Raw genomic sequence first — 19,311 nt, forward strand, 5'->3', positions numbered from 1 at the left:
AACAAGATTTCAATACTACTGAAGAGAACCTGACTTCTTTGAAGAAAATTTTTGTAAACAGGTTATAGCAAATCATTGGGAACACTCATAAGTACCCCATGCTAGGCTTTAGTTTTCAAACTGGTTTGCCTATAATAGAAAAGGAGTTTGAGCAGCCCAATCCCTCTCTGAAAAAGCCTTCATCCATGATGTCAAACCCTGGTGTTTCAGTGTTCAAGAAAGTAAACCAAAGATCTTTTGTGAAGGAGTTGGGTTATATTTAACAAGCTTAATTAGAACTGTGATTATTTGTCAGATTTTATTGACTTAAATAAGCTAAAAACATTTTGTTGGTGGCATATAGTAGTTTTAAGCACTTAGGTACACGTTGCCATATACGTAATTCTTAGCCAGTTTCTTTTCCTGTTTAATTCCTATTAATGGACCTCCTATTTTCCTTTATCTGAGTTGAACATGTACTTTATCCTCCTCTTCTCCACTCCACCTGCATCTTGTCTGTTTCATGTTGATTTCTTGTTTATCTGCCTTTTCATTCTTACTGCTGATGATACCTTAGTTAAAACTCATATCTCTCACCTGGACTTTTAATGAAAACTCATACTTCTCATCTGAACTGAAGAGTAATTTTAAAATTATGGAAGAGAATATTAAGGGGTCCATATTCTAATTCAATCTCATTTATTACCGTATTGTTTCCATTAAACTGGATGATTTCATCCCCCTGGACATAAGTTTTTCCAGCTGTTTTTTTTTTTTCAGCTTCCATGTTCTTCTCTTATGGAAAAGCCTTGTTTTTTCCCCCTCTCTTGTAATGCTACCAGTATTTCAAAGTTCAGCTCAAATCCTCGCTCTTTCCCACTCTCCATGCTGGAAGTGCCAATTCCATAGAATGTTTGTGTACTTTAAAACTTTTTATTCTATCAACTGTGTGTAATACATCTTGTGTTTCCTCCTAAACTATAAGGTCATCAAAGGCCAGGGCTCTTTTGTATCTTTTTAACAACAGCGGCACTTTTCATATCACAGCCAGTAAAAGATAATTGAGCGAATAATAAATAAAAGTAAATCCCAGTTGTGGTTTCGACAAGCTTACCTTCTCATTTATGAATGTTGCCAAATGACTCCTTTAATAGAATAGGTTTGCTTGCATATGAAAGGAAACAGTTTCATCCCATTTGTTCCAGCAGCTGAGTTTCGTTTGCTATCAGAACCACATTTTCATACGGCAATGACAGCTTCTTCCTTCTTGTTTATAGGTCAGCCACAGTTGATGTTGACAGCAGGGCCCAGCGTGGCAGTTCCTCCACAAGCACCTTTTGGCTATGGCTACACCGCACCCCCCTATGGGCAGCCACAACCTGGCTTTGGGTACAGCATGTGAGGCAGAAAACGGATCCTGGAGCCGGATGCCTTCTTACTGAAACTCCACCGTCCCAACCCACCTCTCAGTTCATAACAGGGAAAAAAGCAAGAGTTTTGCTTCGTGTTCTTGTAACCTTTGTTTCATGAAGGACTTTTTTTTTTTCCTAGAGCAAACTTGGATCACCTATGTTTGAACCTTTATTTCACATTCCACATCATCTTAGAATTTATTTTCAAAGGGGAATAGTTTAAATGTTTGTTCATGTGGGCTTTTTTCTTCCCCCTCCTCCTTTACAGAACTGCTTAACATTCAAACAGTCTGTTGTGAAGAACTTGATTTGCACTCTGTAGTGTTTATAAAAAAAAAAAAACAAAAACAACTCTAATATCAAATCTCTTAAATTCAGTGTACGCGAGCAGCTTAAAATATGTACTGTCTAAATGCATTTAAGTCTTATTGTATATTCAAAGAAAAGCTAAAGCAGAAATCGGTATTTGACCATGCAGGACTGCCAATGACAACAAAGACAACACTAATCAGCATCTCCTACACTGGTTGGATTGCATAGCTCTTCAAAATTTCTTTAAAATGCAAACAGACAACTTTGCCTGATATTTTAAAATGAGCATAAAAGGCCCTCTAACCTATGCAGGTTTAAAGTTACACATATAGAAATGCTAGTGTGTTTTTGCTCACTCCATATGTAACAGATGCCCTTATGTTGTGCTGTATCCTGTGCTTTTTTTGTGGGACCATTCCATTCAGGAACAAAGAGCACCATGATTCCAATTCATGTGTATTTACTAATCCTTCCCTGAGGTTTGTGTATGTTGGATATTGTGGTGTTTTTAGATCACTGAGTGTACAGAAGAGAGAATTCAAACAAAATATGCTGTTCAGTTTTGGTTGTGCAATTTGAAATTACTCAAATTTAAAATAAATTACTGGACTGTGGACATATCCTGTATAATGGCAGTTTTAATTATGTATTTTCCTAACTTTAACATATGCCAGATCAGTAGATTTGGCAGGGTTTCACATTGGGCAAAAACTGAGATAGTAGCAGGTTATCTTCATGGAGAGGGAGGAATAAAGATTGAGAGCATGTCAAATAATGCAGCACTATGCATTTTACGATGTGTATTCCTGTAGTGAAGATACCATACAATAAAAGAACCAAGCAATGTACATTTGACTACATTTCAGCAATCTCTCCAGTATTTTAACTGAGTGATACTTTAGATTTGTATCCAAGTATTTCAGTTAAATTAACAGATCATGTTTAGGTATGTTAAATTGCCTTAATATTAGCTTCAAATAAAAACTTCAATGTTTGACTCTTGAATACTTTTTATCCTGTTTGAACACGTAGTTAGTGCTGTGTATCATCTTTCGCTATATACCAGGTCACCCCAAATAGGGATAAATTACTTTAAAAAAAACAACCAAACTGCTACATTTTATGGCAGTTACCAATGCATTAAATTATTTTACAATTTGCAAGCACATGTAATAACTTCAATTAGCTTATTTCATTCTTCATTTGCAAACTTCTGTATCCATTTGTGAATACCCTGTTCATAGAAAAGTAAAAGGCAAGTCCTTTGAGTAAAGCTAATCAGGTTATCTCTCTGCTTTATAGGAACATTAGCATGAGAAATTTTCTGTTCTCTATACCTGGGTACATATTTACCTATAGGTATAAGATTGGTTAGAAAAGTCACTTATAAATGTCTAAAAGAATAATTGCCATAAACAACAGGTCTCTTTTTTTGTTATTACTATATTTAGCCTAACCAATGTGACAAGAGCCTAGTGGTGTTAAAGCAAACCAGTTAGTAGTAGTTCTGTAGTTAGTTTTTGTTCTCTTTATTACACTGTTAAGATCCTGCTTTCTCATGATTACTTCAAGATTATGATCTTCATAGACCTAACCGAAAAGTATAAACATTGTTTTATTTTTTGTATCGTACTCTTCCCACCAGGTAGACTCTCTCCATAGAAAAGTAATACTTCATTTTCCTCTTTATTGAACCATATTGTAACTAAACTGTAGTTTGCAAGTGTGTGACTAAATTTATATTCCACCTAAGGGAAATCTATTTGGAGAGTGCAGGTGAAAGCTGTTTTGGGCATCCATTTTTAACTTAAGTGATCAGGAGAGTGCTTTTAATTTGGGTCTCTAGTAAAACAAGATAAGCAAGAGAACTGTGGTGGAATGGGGGAAAGGCCAGATTTGACAAGTAAGAGAATGTATTGCTTCTTTTTACATGCATGCACCTTCATTTTGGTGCAGGCCTGATTTTATTGATGAGAAATTTCTGGTGCAAAAACTCCCTCCACTGATGCAGATTAGTAGTACTCCTTTTGTGACATATTCTTAATAACTTGCCTAGAGCCATACAGCTTATTGTATATCCAAGGCATGACTTGAACTCTGGTATTCCTGACTCCAAGGCAAGCCCTCTGTCTACTTGGCTATGCTGTCTCTGACTCTCTACTTTGGTGTAGCTACACAGGAATTAGGAGAGTATTCTGGGTTTCTTCCAGAGAGCTTTTTGCATTTATGATATAGCTTAGAATAAAGCATTAGGTGAATTAGTTGCATATTGTGATCTAAACAAAATTCTGGTACTGATTCATGACTTTTCTGATCCATAGCTCAGTATTCTATTTTGCACCTTTTTTTTTTTTTTAAAGTCTGCAGGTTTTTCCAGCGTTATGTCTGGATAAATTCAGTAAAAATGGGTAGCTCGTGAACTGAAAAATGTGCTTGAAGTGTATTTTATAAACAGCTCTCCTCGTTACCCTGTTTTCAGAAAAATTCAAGAATTTGAATTGTACTTGTCTATGGCTAAAAGACAGCCCTACCTTTATTTTTAAGTATTGAACTTGAAGTGAGATAAGTTTTGACTTTGTATAATGTATGGGCAGGTTGTTTCACCTTATTCGGTATTGAAAAAGAATTGAAGTTCATCTATAAAATGGGGATAAGACATACCCTAACTCACAGGATTATTTTGCAGACCTTAAAGCAGTACAGAATGTGAACTTTTACTCTATGCAGCAACTTTTAAGTTTCGAAAATAGCCAACACTGGGACTGATAACTTCAAAAGTCCTCTCAATTCTGTAACTAAACATTTGAATCATATTTTAAGAAGTGTGCTAGGGGTTAAAAAACAAATGAGCTTTAAGGTGTTTTTTTAAGGAAATAGTACTATCATCCCTATCGAAACGAAGTGCTTTCAAGAAATAAGGGCAAATTTAGTTCTATTCTGTGTTTTCAACTTATAGCATATAGTAGCTGAAACTTTCTAAATGAAGCTTGGTTACTTTGAATCGGTGTGACACGTTTTCACTGTTGCTATCTGGAAAAGTTTAGGTCATCCTGGGGAAACAGGTCTGAGTTGAGGGCCAGCAAAGAATCATAATCTAGAGTTAAAATGGGTATCAGATTAAGTTAAACCATTTTACAAGAGCACAAAACTGAGGGAGGTTCACAGAAGGGAATGACTCATCCAAGGTTACATGTTAACAAGGCAGGATTTGAGCCCAAGTACTATAGTTAAAATCCAGCCCTCTTTGCACTTTATCAGACTGCTTCTAAGACTGTCAGATGACAAAAGCCTCAGAAAAGAGGCTAAAGGTAAGATTGAGTTGAACCAGTAATTACATGCTGTTGCATCACTCTGAAGTCTTGCATAAACAGTCAGTTTAGAGACAGTTGCTAATGCAGCATCATTCTCACTGTGACACACCCCCAGTATTCATTCTCTCTAGTTATTTATGAAACAGACCAAATAGCTTTTAAGACACTAGTTGGAGCATTCTCTAGGTTTCTGCATGTCAAATACTGCCATAGGTCTTGAGAAAGCATTAAGATCATCACACATCTCAGGTAAGATTCAGGATACAGTTGTGACACTGGAAAATGCTGTTTTACCACTATTTGAATCAAAGGTTCACAAATAGACTATTTTTCTTGCATTGCAAATGAACAAAGTTTTTATGCCTAGTCACTTAGCAATAGGTCAGTTCTGTGTAAGGTCCAGGTACTCGCCTATTACTTCAAAGGGGACATGCTTATCGTTGAAAAAATAAGAGGCAGATGGTCTGCAAACTGGAACAAACTTTTATTATCATTCTAGGAACACTGAAGTTAAAAAACAGCTAAATGGGCAAGTTAATTTTTATTGTTAGAACAAAATGGAGGTTGAGTCTAAGAACACTTGGACCCCATCACCACACAAAATTCAGCTCAATAAAGTTTTAAATGGCCAGTAACTTTGTCTATTAAATCTGCTGGTCCTGGCCCAATTCCTAGGACAGTCCGAGAGCCAGGTTCTATCTGAGTACGCCCAGCATCTTGGATTAAGCTCACAGTTAGTCCTAGTACTTTGGCATGAGTAAGCAATTCAGCCAGAGACTCTTCATCAGGAGTTTTGACCACCACTTTGGGCTGACCACAGTATTCCCACTGTTTCAGAAGCTCTGGATTTCTCCTTTGTACTTGTTTGTAGGCAGAAACAGCAGCATGAGAACACTGAGCTGCCACTTTTCCCTTCCCCATCTTCAAGTCATTGCGGACGACAAGAATCATCTTGAACTCCCCACTTTCTCCCAAGATGCTGGCTTCAGTCTCTGCCTCTGTGCTTTTCTTAATCACCGGGTTTGAACCATTCGCTGAGGGGGTTCTGGGGGCCACCCCAAATCGGACTCGGAGGCCCCAGCCCAAACATATGCCACAGGCAACTCCAGCAGCTAGGCTGAGTGTGCCAGGGTGAGCCAAGTAATCCATGCTTACAGACTTGGAAAAGATCTAAAAGGAAAGAAATAACAATTAACTACTTCAGCAAGTACCATAATGAAACATTTTAGATAAACCCACTGATATTTCTATCATACTTCTGAATCTATATCTGAGAACATGCAAAAAAAAAAAAAAGTGTTTTGAGTGCATCTGCTCAAAATTATTCTTCAGGCCCTACAGTAGACAAGGTAGAATTATTTAGGTAATTAATTTAGATAACTGGGTTCTTGGACCCCCAAAAAAGGTCTTTTTAAATTGTCTTCCCAGTTTTAGTGCTGAGATAAGCCAAAAGGGCTGGATATTTCATCAAAATATCTCCAGGATATATCTACTTTCAAGAGATAGTTTCACCACAGTCCTAGGATACTGTGACACGCTGGTGTCACTACTGCATTTTAGTTCATCACCATGTCCTGATTCTATGTATCCGGTCTTTGCTTACGATAGACACAAGGAGAAAAAAAAATAACTTTTCCCAAACCATAGACAGAAAAATCTTCCAATGCCCTTAAAAAGGCAATGCTTTGACTTAGAAGCTGGGTTACTACTACATTGCAAATAATTTTGGAGATGAAGATCATCTAATCTAGCTTCTTTGTTTTATAAAAGAGAAAACGAAGGGGAGGTGCCATCACTTGCTCAATATCACTGCTAGTTACCTAATAAGAGATGGAACCTTTGACTACATTTGACTCCAAATCCAGTGTTCTTTCCACTATTATGCCTTCTGCTGGCAGGCAAGCCCAAAGCAATCCTTTTATTAGAGTAGGAGGTCCCGAATAATTTAAAGGCAACCTATCTATCCCTCCAGTTCCCATTGTCTTTGAACCTCAATTCTTGGTTATTTTTTACAAACCTCTAGTATTATCACCCCTACATCAGAACCATTACCACTGTATCTCCTTGCTTCTAAACAAGATGACACTCAATCTAGTTGACACTCAAACTTTACAATTCTGTGGCCACCTTCACCTCACCAGCAGTGATGTTCTTGGTACATGACACTACATCTCCCACCTCTGCATTTCTACTGCTGATTGTGCTCCAGGTTTGGAACTCTTTTCTGCCTCCTGATTTTCTTCAAGTGTCAGTTAAAGTCACACCTTCTGCAAGAAATTTTTCTCAGTCCTCCTTAATCTTAGAGACTTCCATCTGAGATTATCCACAATTTATCCAGTCTATATTTTTTTGTTTGTATGTAACTGTTTGCAAGTTTTCTAACTCGTCAGACTGATTTTCTCAACGGCAGGAACTGGTTTTTGTGTTGTACGTATCCCCAGAATTTAGCAGTGTCTGGCATTTAACAAATCTTGTTATCTTGACTTTGATCTTGGAATCCTCCTTTGGGATTCCCTTCATTTTATAATATGTTAATTCTGTGTACAATGGTACCAAAGTGCCTTCATCTGACATTACTCAACTCCATAAGCACTCATTAAGTACCTGCTATTAGTAAACAGATAAAGAGACACATACATATAAATTAATGGAGAGAAAGAAAGAGCCAACAAGAATGGGTATCAGCAAAGAAAGAACTGATGGAATTTTGAATGCAAGTCAAAACATACTATTTTCAGTTTCTTTATTTTTTCATGGATTTTCTCCCTTTTGTTCTGTTTCTTCTTTCACAACATGACTAATGTGGAAATATGTTTAACATGATTACACATGTATAATCTATATCAGATTGCTTACTGTCTTGGGGAGAGGGAGAAAAATTTGGAATTCAAAATCTTATTTTAAAAAATGAGGGTTGCAAACAATCTTTACATGTAATTGGGAAAAATGAAATACTATTTACTTTTTTTAAAAAAAGGGGAAGGGGAATCAGGAAAGGTTTCCTGAAGTAGAAGGTAGCTAGAGATTCTAAAAGGAGCAAAGGGAGTACATTTTAGGCATGATGCACATGTAGAAAGGCACAGAATTAGAAGAATGAATGCAACCTCCAGGGAACAAGTAGGCTAGTTTGGCTGGAATAGAGAGGAAATAATGCAAAATAGATATAAAAAGGAAGACTGCCTTTTAAGGGGCAGGCTGAGGAGGTTATATTTTAACCCTGAGATAACAGGAAGCCAAAGAAGGATTCTTGAGAAGGGTAGTATATTGGTCAGACCTGTGCTTTATGAAAATTACTTTGACAGCTGTGTGGATGAGAACTGGAGAGGGGAGAGACTGGAAAGTCAGTGAGTCAATATGCATTTAGTAAGAGCCTACTATGTGCCAAGCACCATGCTAAAAACTGGAGATACAAAAGGAGGCAAAAGATAGTTCCTGCCCTCTCAAAGTTAACAATCTAATGGGTGAGACAACAAGCAAACAAATACGTACAAACAAGATATACACAGGATAAATAGGAAATAATTAACAGGGGCAAGGCATTAGAATTAGGAAGAATTGGGAAAGGCTTCCTATAGGAGATGAGATTTTAGCTGGGTATTGAAGAAAGCCAGGGAAGCCAGAAGGATGAGATTAGGAAGCAGAACATGCCAGGCTTAAGGGACAGTGAGAAAAAATGCCTAGAACTGAGAGGTGGAGTATCTTGTTCATCAAATAGCAAATAGGCCAGTATATTTAGATAGAAAAGTATATGGTGGGGAATAAAATATATGAATGGAAAGGTAGATTGGATGGAGGATGGGGATAAGGATGAAGGGAATAAAACTGGATGGAGGAGGAGGATAAGGTTATGAAAATCTTTTAACACTAAACAGAACATTTTGTTTGAACACTAAAAGATCCACAGGGAGCCACTAGAGTTTACTGAGTAGTGAAATGGTCAGATCTACACTTTAGGAAAATCATTTTAGTGGGTGAATGTGGGATGGAATAGAGTAGAGAAAGAACTCAGGCAGGTAGACCTGCCAGCAGGCTATTGTAACAGTCAAAACATAAAGTTGTAAGGGCCTGTACTGAAAGGTTTTTTGCAAAAGAGATAGTGAGGAGTCAAGGATGATGCCTAAGTTTCAAGCCTTGGAGAGTGGGATAATGGTGTCACTTTGGCAACTATGTGGAAGGTACATTTGAGTGAAAGAGACTTCAGGTAGAAACCAATTAGGAGGCTACTTCTATAGCTAAGGCAAGAGGTGATTAAGGTCTGAACCAGGGTGATATGTCTGTGCCTCCATTTCCTGGGTAAATGGAGAGAAGAGAATGATGTGTTATGGAAAAAAGGTAAGATTCAGCACCTGATTGGGATCTTTCAGGTGAATGAGACGGAGAAGCTGAGGATGACAGAAAAGTTACGAGTTTGAGGACTGGGAAGATGATGGTAGCTCTGACATTAAGAAGGAAGTCTGGAATATGAGAAGTTTTGGAGAAAAGATAATGAATTCTGTTCTGGCCATGTTGAGCTGGAGATACTTAGGGGCATTACAGTTGGACAAGTCTGACAGGCAGTCGGTGAGGAGAGCCTGGAACTCAAAAGAGAGGATAGGAATATATATATAGATCTGGGAATCATCCAGCACAGAGATGAGGACTAAAACCAAGCAAGCTGATGAAATCACCAAAGGAGATAGTAGAGAGGAAAAAAGAGGCCCAAGACAAAGCTTTTGAGTGATAACCAAAATTAATTATGACATACATAAATTCCAGCAAAGACTGAGAAGTAACAGCAGAGGGGGAACAGAAAGCAGGGTCACAAAAACTCAGAGTATGGTAAACAGTGTCGAATGCTGCAGAGGCAGCAAGAAAGATGAAAACTGACAAAAGAGCATCAGATTGGGCAATTAAGAGATTGTTAGTGACTGTGGAGAGGAATTTTACTTGAACAATGAAGTCAGAAGGCAAACTATGAATAGTTTATAAGACAGTGACAGGGCAGGAAATGGAGGCACAAAGTGTAGATAGTTTTTTTCAACAAAGCTGAGAAAGGGAAGTGAGAGAAGATAATAGCTAGGAGGTATGGTAGGATCTAACAGAGTCTCTTTAAGGATGGAAGAGACATGGGCAGATTTATAGGCAGCAAAAAAGGTGTCAGTAGCTAGGGAGAGATTTAAGATTAGAAAGAGTGAGGATGACAGTGGGGAGCCCCCATTGCTGGTGAAGATGCTGGGGGGGAGGGGGGGATCAAGGATGTATGTAGGAGATGGCTTTTGTTCCAAAGCCCATCTCTTCAGAGAATGTAATGAAGATAGTGGAAGGTGATGGAAGACAGACAGAAGAAAACAACTTGGGGCAAATGACCCCAACTTTTTAGGTGAAGTCTATGGCCAAGGTCCTCAGTTGTGAAGGTGAGGAGAGGGGCTGCTGTAGAAGGCTTACGGAGAAACAAGGTTTAAGGTGGCTAGTTCAGTGAGTGGGATATAGAGTTTACATGTATGTAGAAAAACCCTTGTAAGAGGGCAAAAATTGTGTTAGAGAGGAAGACTGTGACTCAAGAACTATATTCAAGGAAGGAACAAGACTTGGGGATTGTAAAATAAAAAGCCACAATGAGCTAGAGTGGGTGATGAATTTGGACAGATTGAACCACAAACCTGCCTTCATTATTTACTAACATTCTTCCCAGATTCATAACCAGCAATTAGCTTATTCTTCCCATCCCAGTAATAATTAAAGAACAAACCTCCCCCTGCAAAGCCAGGTGTCCACTCTTTCATTCCCATTTGCTGCAGCCTTATTGTCTCCCCCTTAATGCCCTGCTCCAGATCTGCTCATCCCTTTCCACCTTGCCTTCTGGAACTTCCACTTTAAAATCAATAAATATCCTTTCACTTTAAATTTTTTTTCCCCCCTCCTACTTGTTCCCTCTTCCAGTGCCCAATAAGAGATGGCTCCCTACAGATGACAGTGCATCTCTGGTTAACCTTCACGGAAATGGTTGTACCTTCCCTCAGCTACTGATTATTTGGTCATAGTCTAGAAATTGAAATTCCCTGTTCTCCATTGCCACTTTACAACTTTCTATTACCATTTGCCAATAATGAAGGCAGGTGATTACAAGGTTCAAGGCTGTCTCCCAGGACCTCATCTCTTCCTGACATACAGTAGACACTTAAATACTTGCTGACAGACTGTTCTGCTTAAGTACTGAGGCGATGTGAAAGATGCCATGGACAAAATTCACTTCTGGTGTAAGAAACAGCTGTTGAATACAGAGATTTCAGAATGAGAACAAGCAACAGTCCCTGCCATACAGTCTGACTGGACGATGAGCTTGTGAAAGAGTAATATGAAGTTATACTGAGGCCAGATTAGGAAGGAATTTAAATGCCAAACTGAGAAATTTGGATTTTCTCTTAGGTATGACAAAGAACCAATCAGCTTAAGAGAAGAGGATTTCAGTCATTTTGAATCTGACATCCGGAGGGACACTTGGATGAAGATGGGTGTCCAGCATATAGCTGCTGATGCAAAAGTGGAGTTCAGGGAAGAGAATGGACCTAGACATATAGATTTAGAAATCACGTACACAAAGGTGATAAACAAAGGGCTTGGATTGCATCATGAAGACCAACAGTGAGTGAAAAGGTAGGATCTTAAGAGACGAAGGAAAGCAGTAAAGAAATTGTGTAACAGGAGCCAAGGTATTTTCTTAAGACTCACGAGATCTGGGGGGAGAGGGAGGGGGTTGGGAGGGTCGATAGTATGACACGGTGGAGAAATTGTAAGGACGAAGAAAAGGCCATTGGATCTGACAATCTAGAGGGCAGTGATGACCTCGGAAGGGAAAGTTTCAGTACAGCAGGGAAGTTAGAAAACAGACCGTGCCAAGGAGCATGAAGAGTAAGGCAGCGGCTGAGGGGCCTGTTTCTAGAAGGTTGGCAGGAAAATAGAACGAAAAAAGACTTGGGGCTGGTGCAACGGCAAGGGAAGGGAGGAGAAGGAGGAGATGAGGACATGAAGCCACAGGCGAGGATGGGAGCCGCGACAGAAAGGACCGGAAAGAGATCGCATCCTGGGGCTCAGGCAGGCTCCTCGTTTTGGAGGCGCGGCTCCAGGAACCGCGGCCGGCCAGGAGAATTAGTCACGCCGGAGGCTACCACGGGGAGATCCAAGGCACGCGCTAAGGGGCTGAGAACCCAGGCCGGGAAGAGCCGCCACGCCAGCAGGCCTGACGGAGGACCTGGGAGCTCGGGTACCTCCCCGCCCCGCAGGGCACGAACGGCCGTGGGGAGCTCGGCCGCCGGCGCACAGGCGCGGCGCTGCCCCTTCTTCCCCTCGGGGCCTCCCTCCAGAGCCCGCGGGGCAGACTGGTCGCGCCCCGCCCGTCTCCCTCGGGTTCCTCAGGCCCCCATCCCAAGAAGGGAGGGAAGCCGCGGCTGGGGGGCGCTCCGAAGGGCCGCTTTACCTCCGATATCTGGCTTGCCTCCCTACCTGAAGCTTCCTTCGCGTCAATCCGGCCGCCGCTCTTTTCCTGCCGAGCGGGCTATCTCTTCCGGGTGAGCAGACAGCCAGTTCCGGGGACTGAGGCGGTGAATCAGCCCAGCCGTGGCTTCTCAGTCGCAGCTGACCTAAGATCTCGCGAGAATTCCTCTACAGGTGATGAGGAGGAGTCGGAGGAGGGCAGGGGGGCTGGCCAGTGATGAGTGAGCCTTTCACCTTTGGGCTCCTCTAATGTAAACTCCTCTTTTTGGCTTTTAAATCTTTTCGCTGCTTGGCCCCAGCCTGTCTTTGCAGCCTCATTATACATCACTTTTCTCGGCACCCCGTCCCCAGCCTCCACGCCTTTGCACCAGCCATCCCTCATGCCTAGAATGCCCACCTTCTCCTTCCCTTCTCAAATTCCCAGCTTACTTCAGACGCAGCTCGAGCACTGCCTAGTAACCAGTATAACCTTAGTGTTCCCCACTACGGATGACCTCCCTCACTACCTCCCATGCACCCTCAACAAGCATTTAACCTACCATGGACCAGTTAAAGTGCATGGTTCGGAGGAGCGCATTTAAACATTCACGTAACGCTGGATGCAAATGTAATGAATTCTTACTAAGTTTATGTTCTAAAAGGAGAGACCACATGATTAGGCTGTAAACTCTGAGGGCAGAGATTGTTTTTGCCTCCCCTGGTATATGACAGGTGTTTTTTGAGTCGTTTTTCAGTCCTGTGCGACTCTGGGATCCCTTTTTTGGGTTTTCTTGGCAAAGATGCTGGAGTGTTTTTCCTGTTCATTTTGCGGATGAGGAAACTTGAGGCAAACAAGGTTAAAGTGGTTTGCCAAGGGTCACAGCTAGGAAGTGTCTGAGGCCAGATTTGAACTCAGGAACATGTCTTTCTGTCTCCAGCCTCTGCACTGTACCATAATAGATGCTTCATAAACGCTAATTAACTTGGCTCAGTGTCTAGATATGTAGGTGACTCAGTAGATTAAGCACTGGACCTGGAGTCAGGAGATCTAAGTTCAAGGCAGTCCTCTGATACTACCAGCTCTGGGACTCTGAGCAACTCAACTTTAAGTCCATGGGTCCACCTCCTCATCTGAAGAAACAATAATAATAAAGCCTACCTCCAAGAGTGGTGAGGACCCATTGAGAACAGAGTAAAGCCCTTTGCCATAAAATGCAAGCTTATTATTAGAGAATAAATGCAAAAATAAGTAAATACAAAGCAGTTTGAGAGGGAATTTGCTAGTTGTTGAGACGAAATACTTTAATTTTGTATTTATCCTGTATATACTTATATATGTACATTTCTTAAAGCAGATACTGTTTTTATTTTTGTTTTGTTTTGAATCCCTAGTGCCCAGCATGGTGTCTGGCACACTGGTGCTTAATAAATGCTTGTTATTTGATTCATTGACTGGAAAAGGGATTTAAAGGGAGAAGAGAACGATAAAATGGTTATAACAGAGAGGTGGGAGGAAGAAGGCCAGACTGGAAAGAAGGTTGAGGAAAATCAGGAAGAGAAATAGAAGAAGGCAAAGTGAAAAGAGGAGGAAGAGGGACACTAGAGAAGGAAGATGAAAGACGGGGAGAGGGAAGAGAAAATGGGTGGAGAGCAGGGGATAGTGAAAAAGAGGGGTAGGAAAGAGAAGAGAAAGGGAATGGAAAAAGAAGTGGGAAAAGAGAGAAAAAGGTGTGAAAAGGAGAGAAGGGAAGCTGAAGAAGAGGAAGGAGAAAAGGAAAGGGGAGTGGGAAAAGAAAATGGGGGGAAGGAGAGGGGAGGGAAAAGCGGGTGAGAAAGGGAAGGGGAATTGGGAAAAGACAAGAGTGGGAAGAGAGAAGGGGACAGGACAAGAAGGGGTGAGGAGGAGAGGGGCTGGGAAGCCCGAGTCTCCCACTTCCTCGGGCTTTCCTTCCCGGATCTGGCCTCCCTCCAGCGGTCTCCCACCCTGGACCGCCTCCAGTCCAGTCACCCCAGCCCTCCTCCCCCAGTATCTCTGTAGATAACGTCCTCGGGCCTCCACGAAGGCGCTCCCATGGAACCTGGCCCCCTGGCCGATACAAGCGCCACCAGCGGGGAGCCTTCCTGGCAGTCGGCCCAGCATGGCCCGTCTTTAATGAACTGTTCTCCTTGGGCTGAAAGAAGGGCTGGGCGGAATTCATGGGGGGAGGACTGAACACCCCAAACCTCAGCCAAGGAATGGGGAGGGGGAAGGGAGAAAAGAGGAGGGAAGAGAGAAGAGGCAAGGAAGGGGAAAAGCTGAAACAAAGAGGGACAAAGTGAGAGAAGGGAGCGGTGACAGGAGAGGAGAGGAAGCAGAGGGAGAGGGGGTGAAGGAAGGGGAGAGGGGACTGAGGGGACCGCAGGAGATGGCGGGGCGTTGGGGGCGCCGGGGTAAGGAGCAGATGGTGGAGGTGAGGGACAGGGAGGGCGCAGAAATGTGTCATCTCTAGGGGAAAGGCAGAGCCGAACAGGAGAGGAGGAAGGAAAAGAGGACGGTAGGAGGGGGAGAAGTGAAGGGATAAGGAGCAGGCCAGGCCAGGGAGGAGGCAGCGGGATGACGTCTGCCTCCAAGGGGGGGGAAGGCCGGGCAGCGGACCGGAAATGAGCAGAGAAGTTCCGGTTGGCCCGAGGCCATCTGCGGGTGTGAGAGTCCGTCAGGATCCTCTCGCGGAGCCGGAGCCGGAGCCGGGGCTGCCGCCGGGTACGTACGTTAGAGAGGAGCGAGCGCCGGCGGCCTGGAGCCGACGGCCGCCTTCCCGGGAGCCCCCTCCGTCCGCGCCGCCCCTCCGGCTGCAGGTGCCGGGGCTGGAGCTCCCGGCTTCCCCTGGCTCCTCCGCCGCCGCGGGGCCCCCAGCCCAGCCGAGCGGAGCGGCTCCGGGGCGGTGGGGAGAGAGGCAGGGACGTCGCCCGCCGGGCCGGGCCCCGTTACCGCCCCCCGCCCGCGCAGGGAGGGCTCCGGCCGGCTTGGGCTCCCCGCAGGAGCCGGCTCAGCTTTCCTCGCTCCCGGCCCGGGCCTCTGGGGCTCCTGTTTCAGCGCCGGGCCGGCTGCCTACCTGCCCGCTGCTCCTCCCTCGTGGTCATCGTGGCCTTGGCTGGCTCGGTCCGGCGGCCAAGACTCCCTGCCCAGTCCCGCCTTGGTCCTCCCCCCGGGACCTCTCTCTGTGTCCCTCTCCTCTCCCCTTCCTCTCCTTGTCTGTCTCTCGAGCTGGATTTGAGGGCACAGGGGGCACCGTTGGGATACTCTGCTTGGTCCCGAAATCTCAGAAGGCTGGACCGAGGCAGAAGAACCTTTTCCCACCGCGTGCCGCCTTCTGGAAGACCTTTCTTTACCCGATCCGAACTGTCCCGGGCTTTTTCTTTTCCTTCCTGAGTTCTTACACAGACACCCCCCAGTCAGCGTCCTTGCCCCTTCCTACCCCCTACCCCTCTGGGGAACCAGACACCAGCCCTCTCTAAGGATCTGTCTAGGAAATTCAGTGGTTTAGATTTTGAAACTGATTTTACAGTTGCATTACTTAGAGTCTGGGAAAGAGAATCTGGGTAGACTGAATTTGGGTGATGTAATAATAGAGAATGTGCTTTGGTCAGCCTCTGGCGACTGGAGCAGTTGAACCTGAGTGCAGGTGCATGCTAATTCTTAAACCTGTATTACTAGCCACAGTTTACGTTTCCTAGTCAGGGGGATGTTTTCCTTAAATTTTTGAAAGGAGGAGACACCCAGTTGCATGTAAATAGTTTGTGTAGACGGTGGACGGTCCCTTATCTAGAGTTGTAAATGGATGACTTGGTAGCAGATAATCACATATATTTGGATGTTTAGTCTCAATTCCACTAACTAAACAGATTGACATTACGTTACTTTGTCAGTTTGGGAAAGAAAGTTCTGACATTCATTTTCAGTACTTTAATCATAGGGAATTGGATCTTTTGGCCCCAACTGAATGACTTTAGCTGCTGAATGTAGGAGAAGATACATGCTAATTATTATGCCTGCTGTTAGGGACAGATTATATTACTGTACACATTTTGTGTTTCCTAATCAAGGGAATATTTTCTTTAAATTTTGGAAGGATGAAAGACACCTAGCTGGATGGTGCGGTGCACACTGCTAAGTTTCTTTTATTGATTATGTGTTTTGATTTTTGTTTGTTCAACCAACCCACTTGGGAACTTTTTCTGGGGCTTCCCAATTTCCCATCATTGGGCTACAATATTGTTCTTCAGGGGCAGCTACGTGGGGCAGAGGATTGAGCACCAGCCTTGGAGTCTGCGGGCCCTGAGTTCAAATGCAGCCCCAGATATTTACTAGCTGTCACACTCACTGTGTGACCCTGGGCAAGTCACTTAACCCTGTTTACCTCTGTTCCTCCTCTGTAAAGTGATCTGGAGAAAGAAGTGGCAAATCGCTGCAGAACCTTTCCCAAGAAAACCCCAAAGGGGGTCACGAAAAGTGACTGAAACAACAAGACAGCAAACAACATTACTCTTCATGATAACCACTAGATTGATATTTAATATTAAACCTTTTGTAATCACCATGGGTCTCTGATTACCCCTGTATTGTAGGAAAATATTCTCCTGCTGTGGAGAACATAAAAATGCTATTTTGCTGTTAAAGAATAATCTATTTTTCTGTTTAAACTGTCAACAGAAGTAATGCTAATTTGCTGAAAGATTTTGTCATATCTTATTATGAAGGATGTTACTGTGGTACTGCAAAATAGTGATACCTTGGCTCACTTAGGGAGATCCTGTGTCTTGTTGACAGTGTGTTCTTTCATTTCATCTGTAAGTAAAGCACTTTTCTGAGATGACCTTTGCCTTACTTTGAGCACACGTTAAGTGCCAGCCGATAGAATTTGAATGTAATGATGTTTAGAACAAGTCATTTTAGTTTATACCTACCAAGTTGGAAAATGAATGTAGCTTTGCTTCCATTCTTCTATGACTTAAAATGCAATTGCTAATTTGATTATTTTTCCGCAATTGTAATTTTTATGGTTCTAAGAATCTCTAAGTGTAAAAGAAGTTAACATTTAACATGTTTGTTATAGTTAAGCAGAAGTTTTGTAATAGTTAAAACACCTCATAGAAATAGCAACAAATATACAAGGCTCACTGAAACCAGCTGGTTCATCATAGGGGTTGAATCATAAATATTAGACCTGGTAGGGACTAAAATATCATATAATCTAACCCCGTTTTTATATATACGGTCCAGGTAAATGAAGAGAGGACTGACACCCAGAGAATTGCCCAACATCAGAGTTAATGGAAGAGGCTGATCTTAGAACCCCACTCTCCTGACTAAACACCGACTATTCAGCATTCTTTTCAGTGTGCCACAGTTGTTATCAGAAGGCTTTACGTGTTGTTGATATGATCTGTGTAGTACATATGAAAATGGTTTTCTTTTAACAGAAAGAAACACAAATAAGGAGAATAGCTTTAACAATTACCTGTTGAATTAGTTTTATATTTAAAAGGAAAAAACAAGGTGTATAAAGTAAGAGTTTGTGGTTTCATGCACAATCTCATTTAAGATGTCTGTTAAGCTTAGACTAAAAAAGAAAATGTTGCCGCTTGACTTTTCTCTTTTGCATTGATTGTATTAAGAACAGAGTCAAGTAACTGCCTAGAAAAGATACCCAAACAGTGGTGCAGGTCTGCTTCTGGTTGGGTTGGCCAAAGAAAACAGAGTGATTTATTGTGACTTTCAGAACCGTGGATACCAAGGAATCTTAGTAAACTCGATAAACCTTTGAAGAAGAGGATCATAGACCCTGGGACTGTAAGGCACCCTGAAGATTGTCTAGTCCAATACCTGAGAAAGAGGCTATGTGAATTTCTTGGCAGTTCCTTGGAAAAAATTTTTTGAAACTAACTTAGTTGGCTGTTTTAGCACAGTGAATTCTATGTTTTGTTAATTTGCCTTTGCTATTTCAGTTAAATACCGGCAAATTATCATGGCATCATAGTTTATGTAGGCATATGGTTTAGAGTCTCTCTTGATTGAACATCTAAAAAACTATTCTTTTGAATCTGTCCTCTTACCTGCAGATAATCATCTCAGATCGTAATTTATCTCTAGCATCCAGCACTATTAAGTAAGAGTACTCTGAGTCAGCAAGAGTTTACTAAATGTATTTTATGTGCTGAGCCCTAGGTATAAAAAGAGAGTTAAAAAATATATTCTCTGCCTGCAAGGAATTAACATTCTAATGGCAGATAGAACATGCAAATAACTATAAATACATTACACACACACACAAACACACACAGTACAAATGCAACGTATTGTTGTTAGTCTTTCATTTTTTTGATGAGAACCAATGACATCACGGTGTGATACCTTGATTCATGAGTGAATTGAATTTAAGGGAGGTGGTGTTGCACAAAGTCAACAGCCTCACTTTTATTCCAGAGTTATTGAAGTTCAGTGGCAAAACAAAAGTCAGGGTGATTTGACAATGGCCTGGGATACAGTGGGTGACCTTGGGCTTCATTGTCTGACCAAGCTCTAACACCCGCAGCGCCGCCTTCAGCTGCCTTCATGGTATTTATTCACCCAGTCCTCTAGGGTGCGCTTTACATGCTTATCGTTGACACTCCGTAACTCACCTATGGCTTTGAGGCCTCTCTGTTACCCTCAACCTGATTAAACTTGTTTACTGAGATGGTTTACTGGGCTGTTAGCACTGCAAGTGCTACTGCTTCTTGAAGCCACAGGTGAGAGTTGAGTGCCAGGTAGGCAACAAAGGTGGATGAGCAGCCCTGAAAAGGGTTCAGCAAGCCGTTATATAGAGGTG

The 19,311-nt window shown here is 42.4% G+C and overlaps 3 protein-coding genes across 11 annotated transcripts in view; 2 read left to right on the forward strand and 1 right to left on the reverse strand.

Annotated features, from left to right (window-relative positions):
- CLTC (clathrin heavy chain) overlaps positions 1-2,321 on the forward strand; it is a 74,771-nt gene extending 72,450 nt beyond the window's left edge. For both annotated transcript variants that reach the window (XM_072646877.1, XM_072646878.1), the window contains one exon: positions 1,257-2,321. In XM_072646877.1, the coding sequence (XP_072502978.1) occupies positions 1,257-1,381 (125 nt within the window). In that variant the 3' untranslated portion in view covers positions 1,382-2,321. The remainder of the gene's footprint in view (positions 1-1,256) is intronic.
- A 3,155-nt stretch (positions 2,322-5,476) lies between these two features.
- On the reverse strand, positions 5,477-12,635 carry PTRH2 (peptidyl-tRNA hydrolase 2). 2 transcript variants are annotated; one of them, XM_072646906.1, is made up of 2 exons: positions 12,494-12,635; positions 5,477-6,184 (listed from the first exon to the last, which is right to left on the reverse strand). In XM_072646906.1, the coding sequence occupies exon 2, from the start codon at positions 6,161-6,163 to the stop codon at positions 5,624-5,626; it is 540 nt and encodes a 179-aa protein (XP_072503007.1). In that variant the 5' UTR covers positions 6,164-6,184; positions 12,494-12,635; the 3' UTR covers positions 5,477-5,623. The 2 variants fall into 2 exon arrangements, with proteins under 2 accessions (XP_072503007.1, XP_072503006.1); XM_072646905.1 differs by having other exon boundaries at positions 12,468-12,568.
- A 2,464-nt stretch (positions 12,636-15,099) lies between these two features.
- VMP1 (vacuole membrane protein 1) overlaps positions 15,100-19,311 on the forward strand; it is a 131,821-nt gene continuing 127,609 nt past the window's right edge. For 4 of the 7 annotated variants that reach the window (XM_072646899.1, XM_072646896.1, XM_072646901.1 and 1 more), the window contains exon 1: positions 15,110-15,203. The gene's annotated coding sequence lies outside the window, so the exon portion shown is untranslated. Of the gene's footprint in view, positions 15,204-19,311 lie in introns of all 7 variants that reach the window. The other 3 variants (XM_072646897.1, XM_072646902.1, XM_072646900.1) reach the window with 2 other exon arrangements.

The sequence above is a fragment of the Notamacropus eugenii genome, chromosome 2 (assembly GCF_028372415.1).
Source record: "Notamacropus eugenii isolate mMacEug1 chromosome 2, mMacEug1.pri_v2, whole genome shotgun sequence".
NCBI classification, from domain to species: domain Eukaryota; kingdom Metazoa; phylum Chordata; class Mammalia; order Diprotodontia; family Macropodidae; genus Notamacropus; species Notamacropus eugenii.

Coding starts and splice junctions, on each gene's coding strand:
- PTRH2 (XM_072646906.1), bottom strand. CDS start 6,163: ATGGATTACTTGGCTCACCCTGGCACACTCAGCCTAGCTGCTGGAGTT.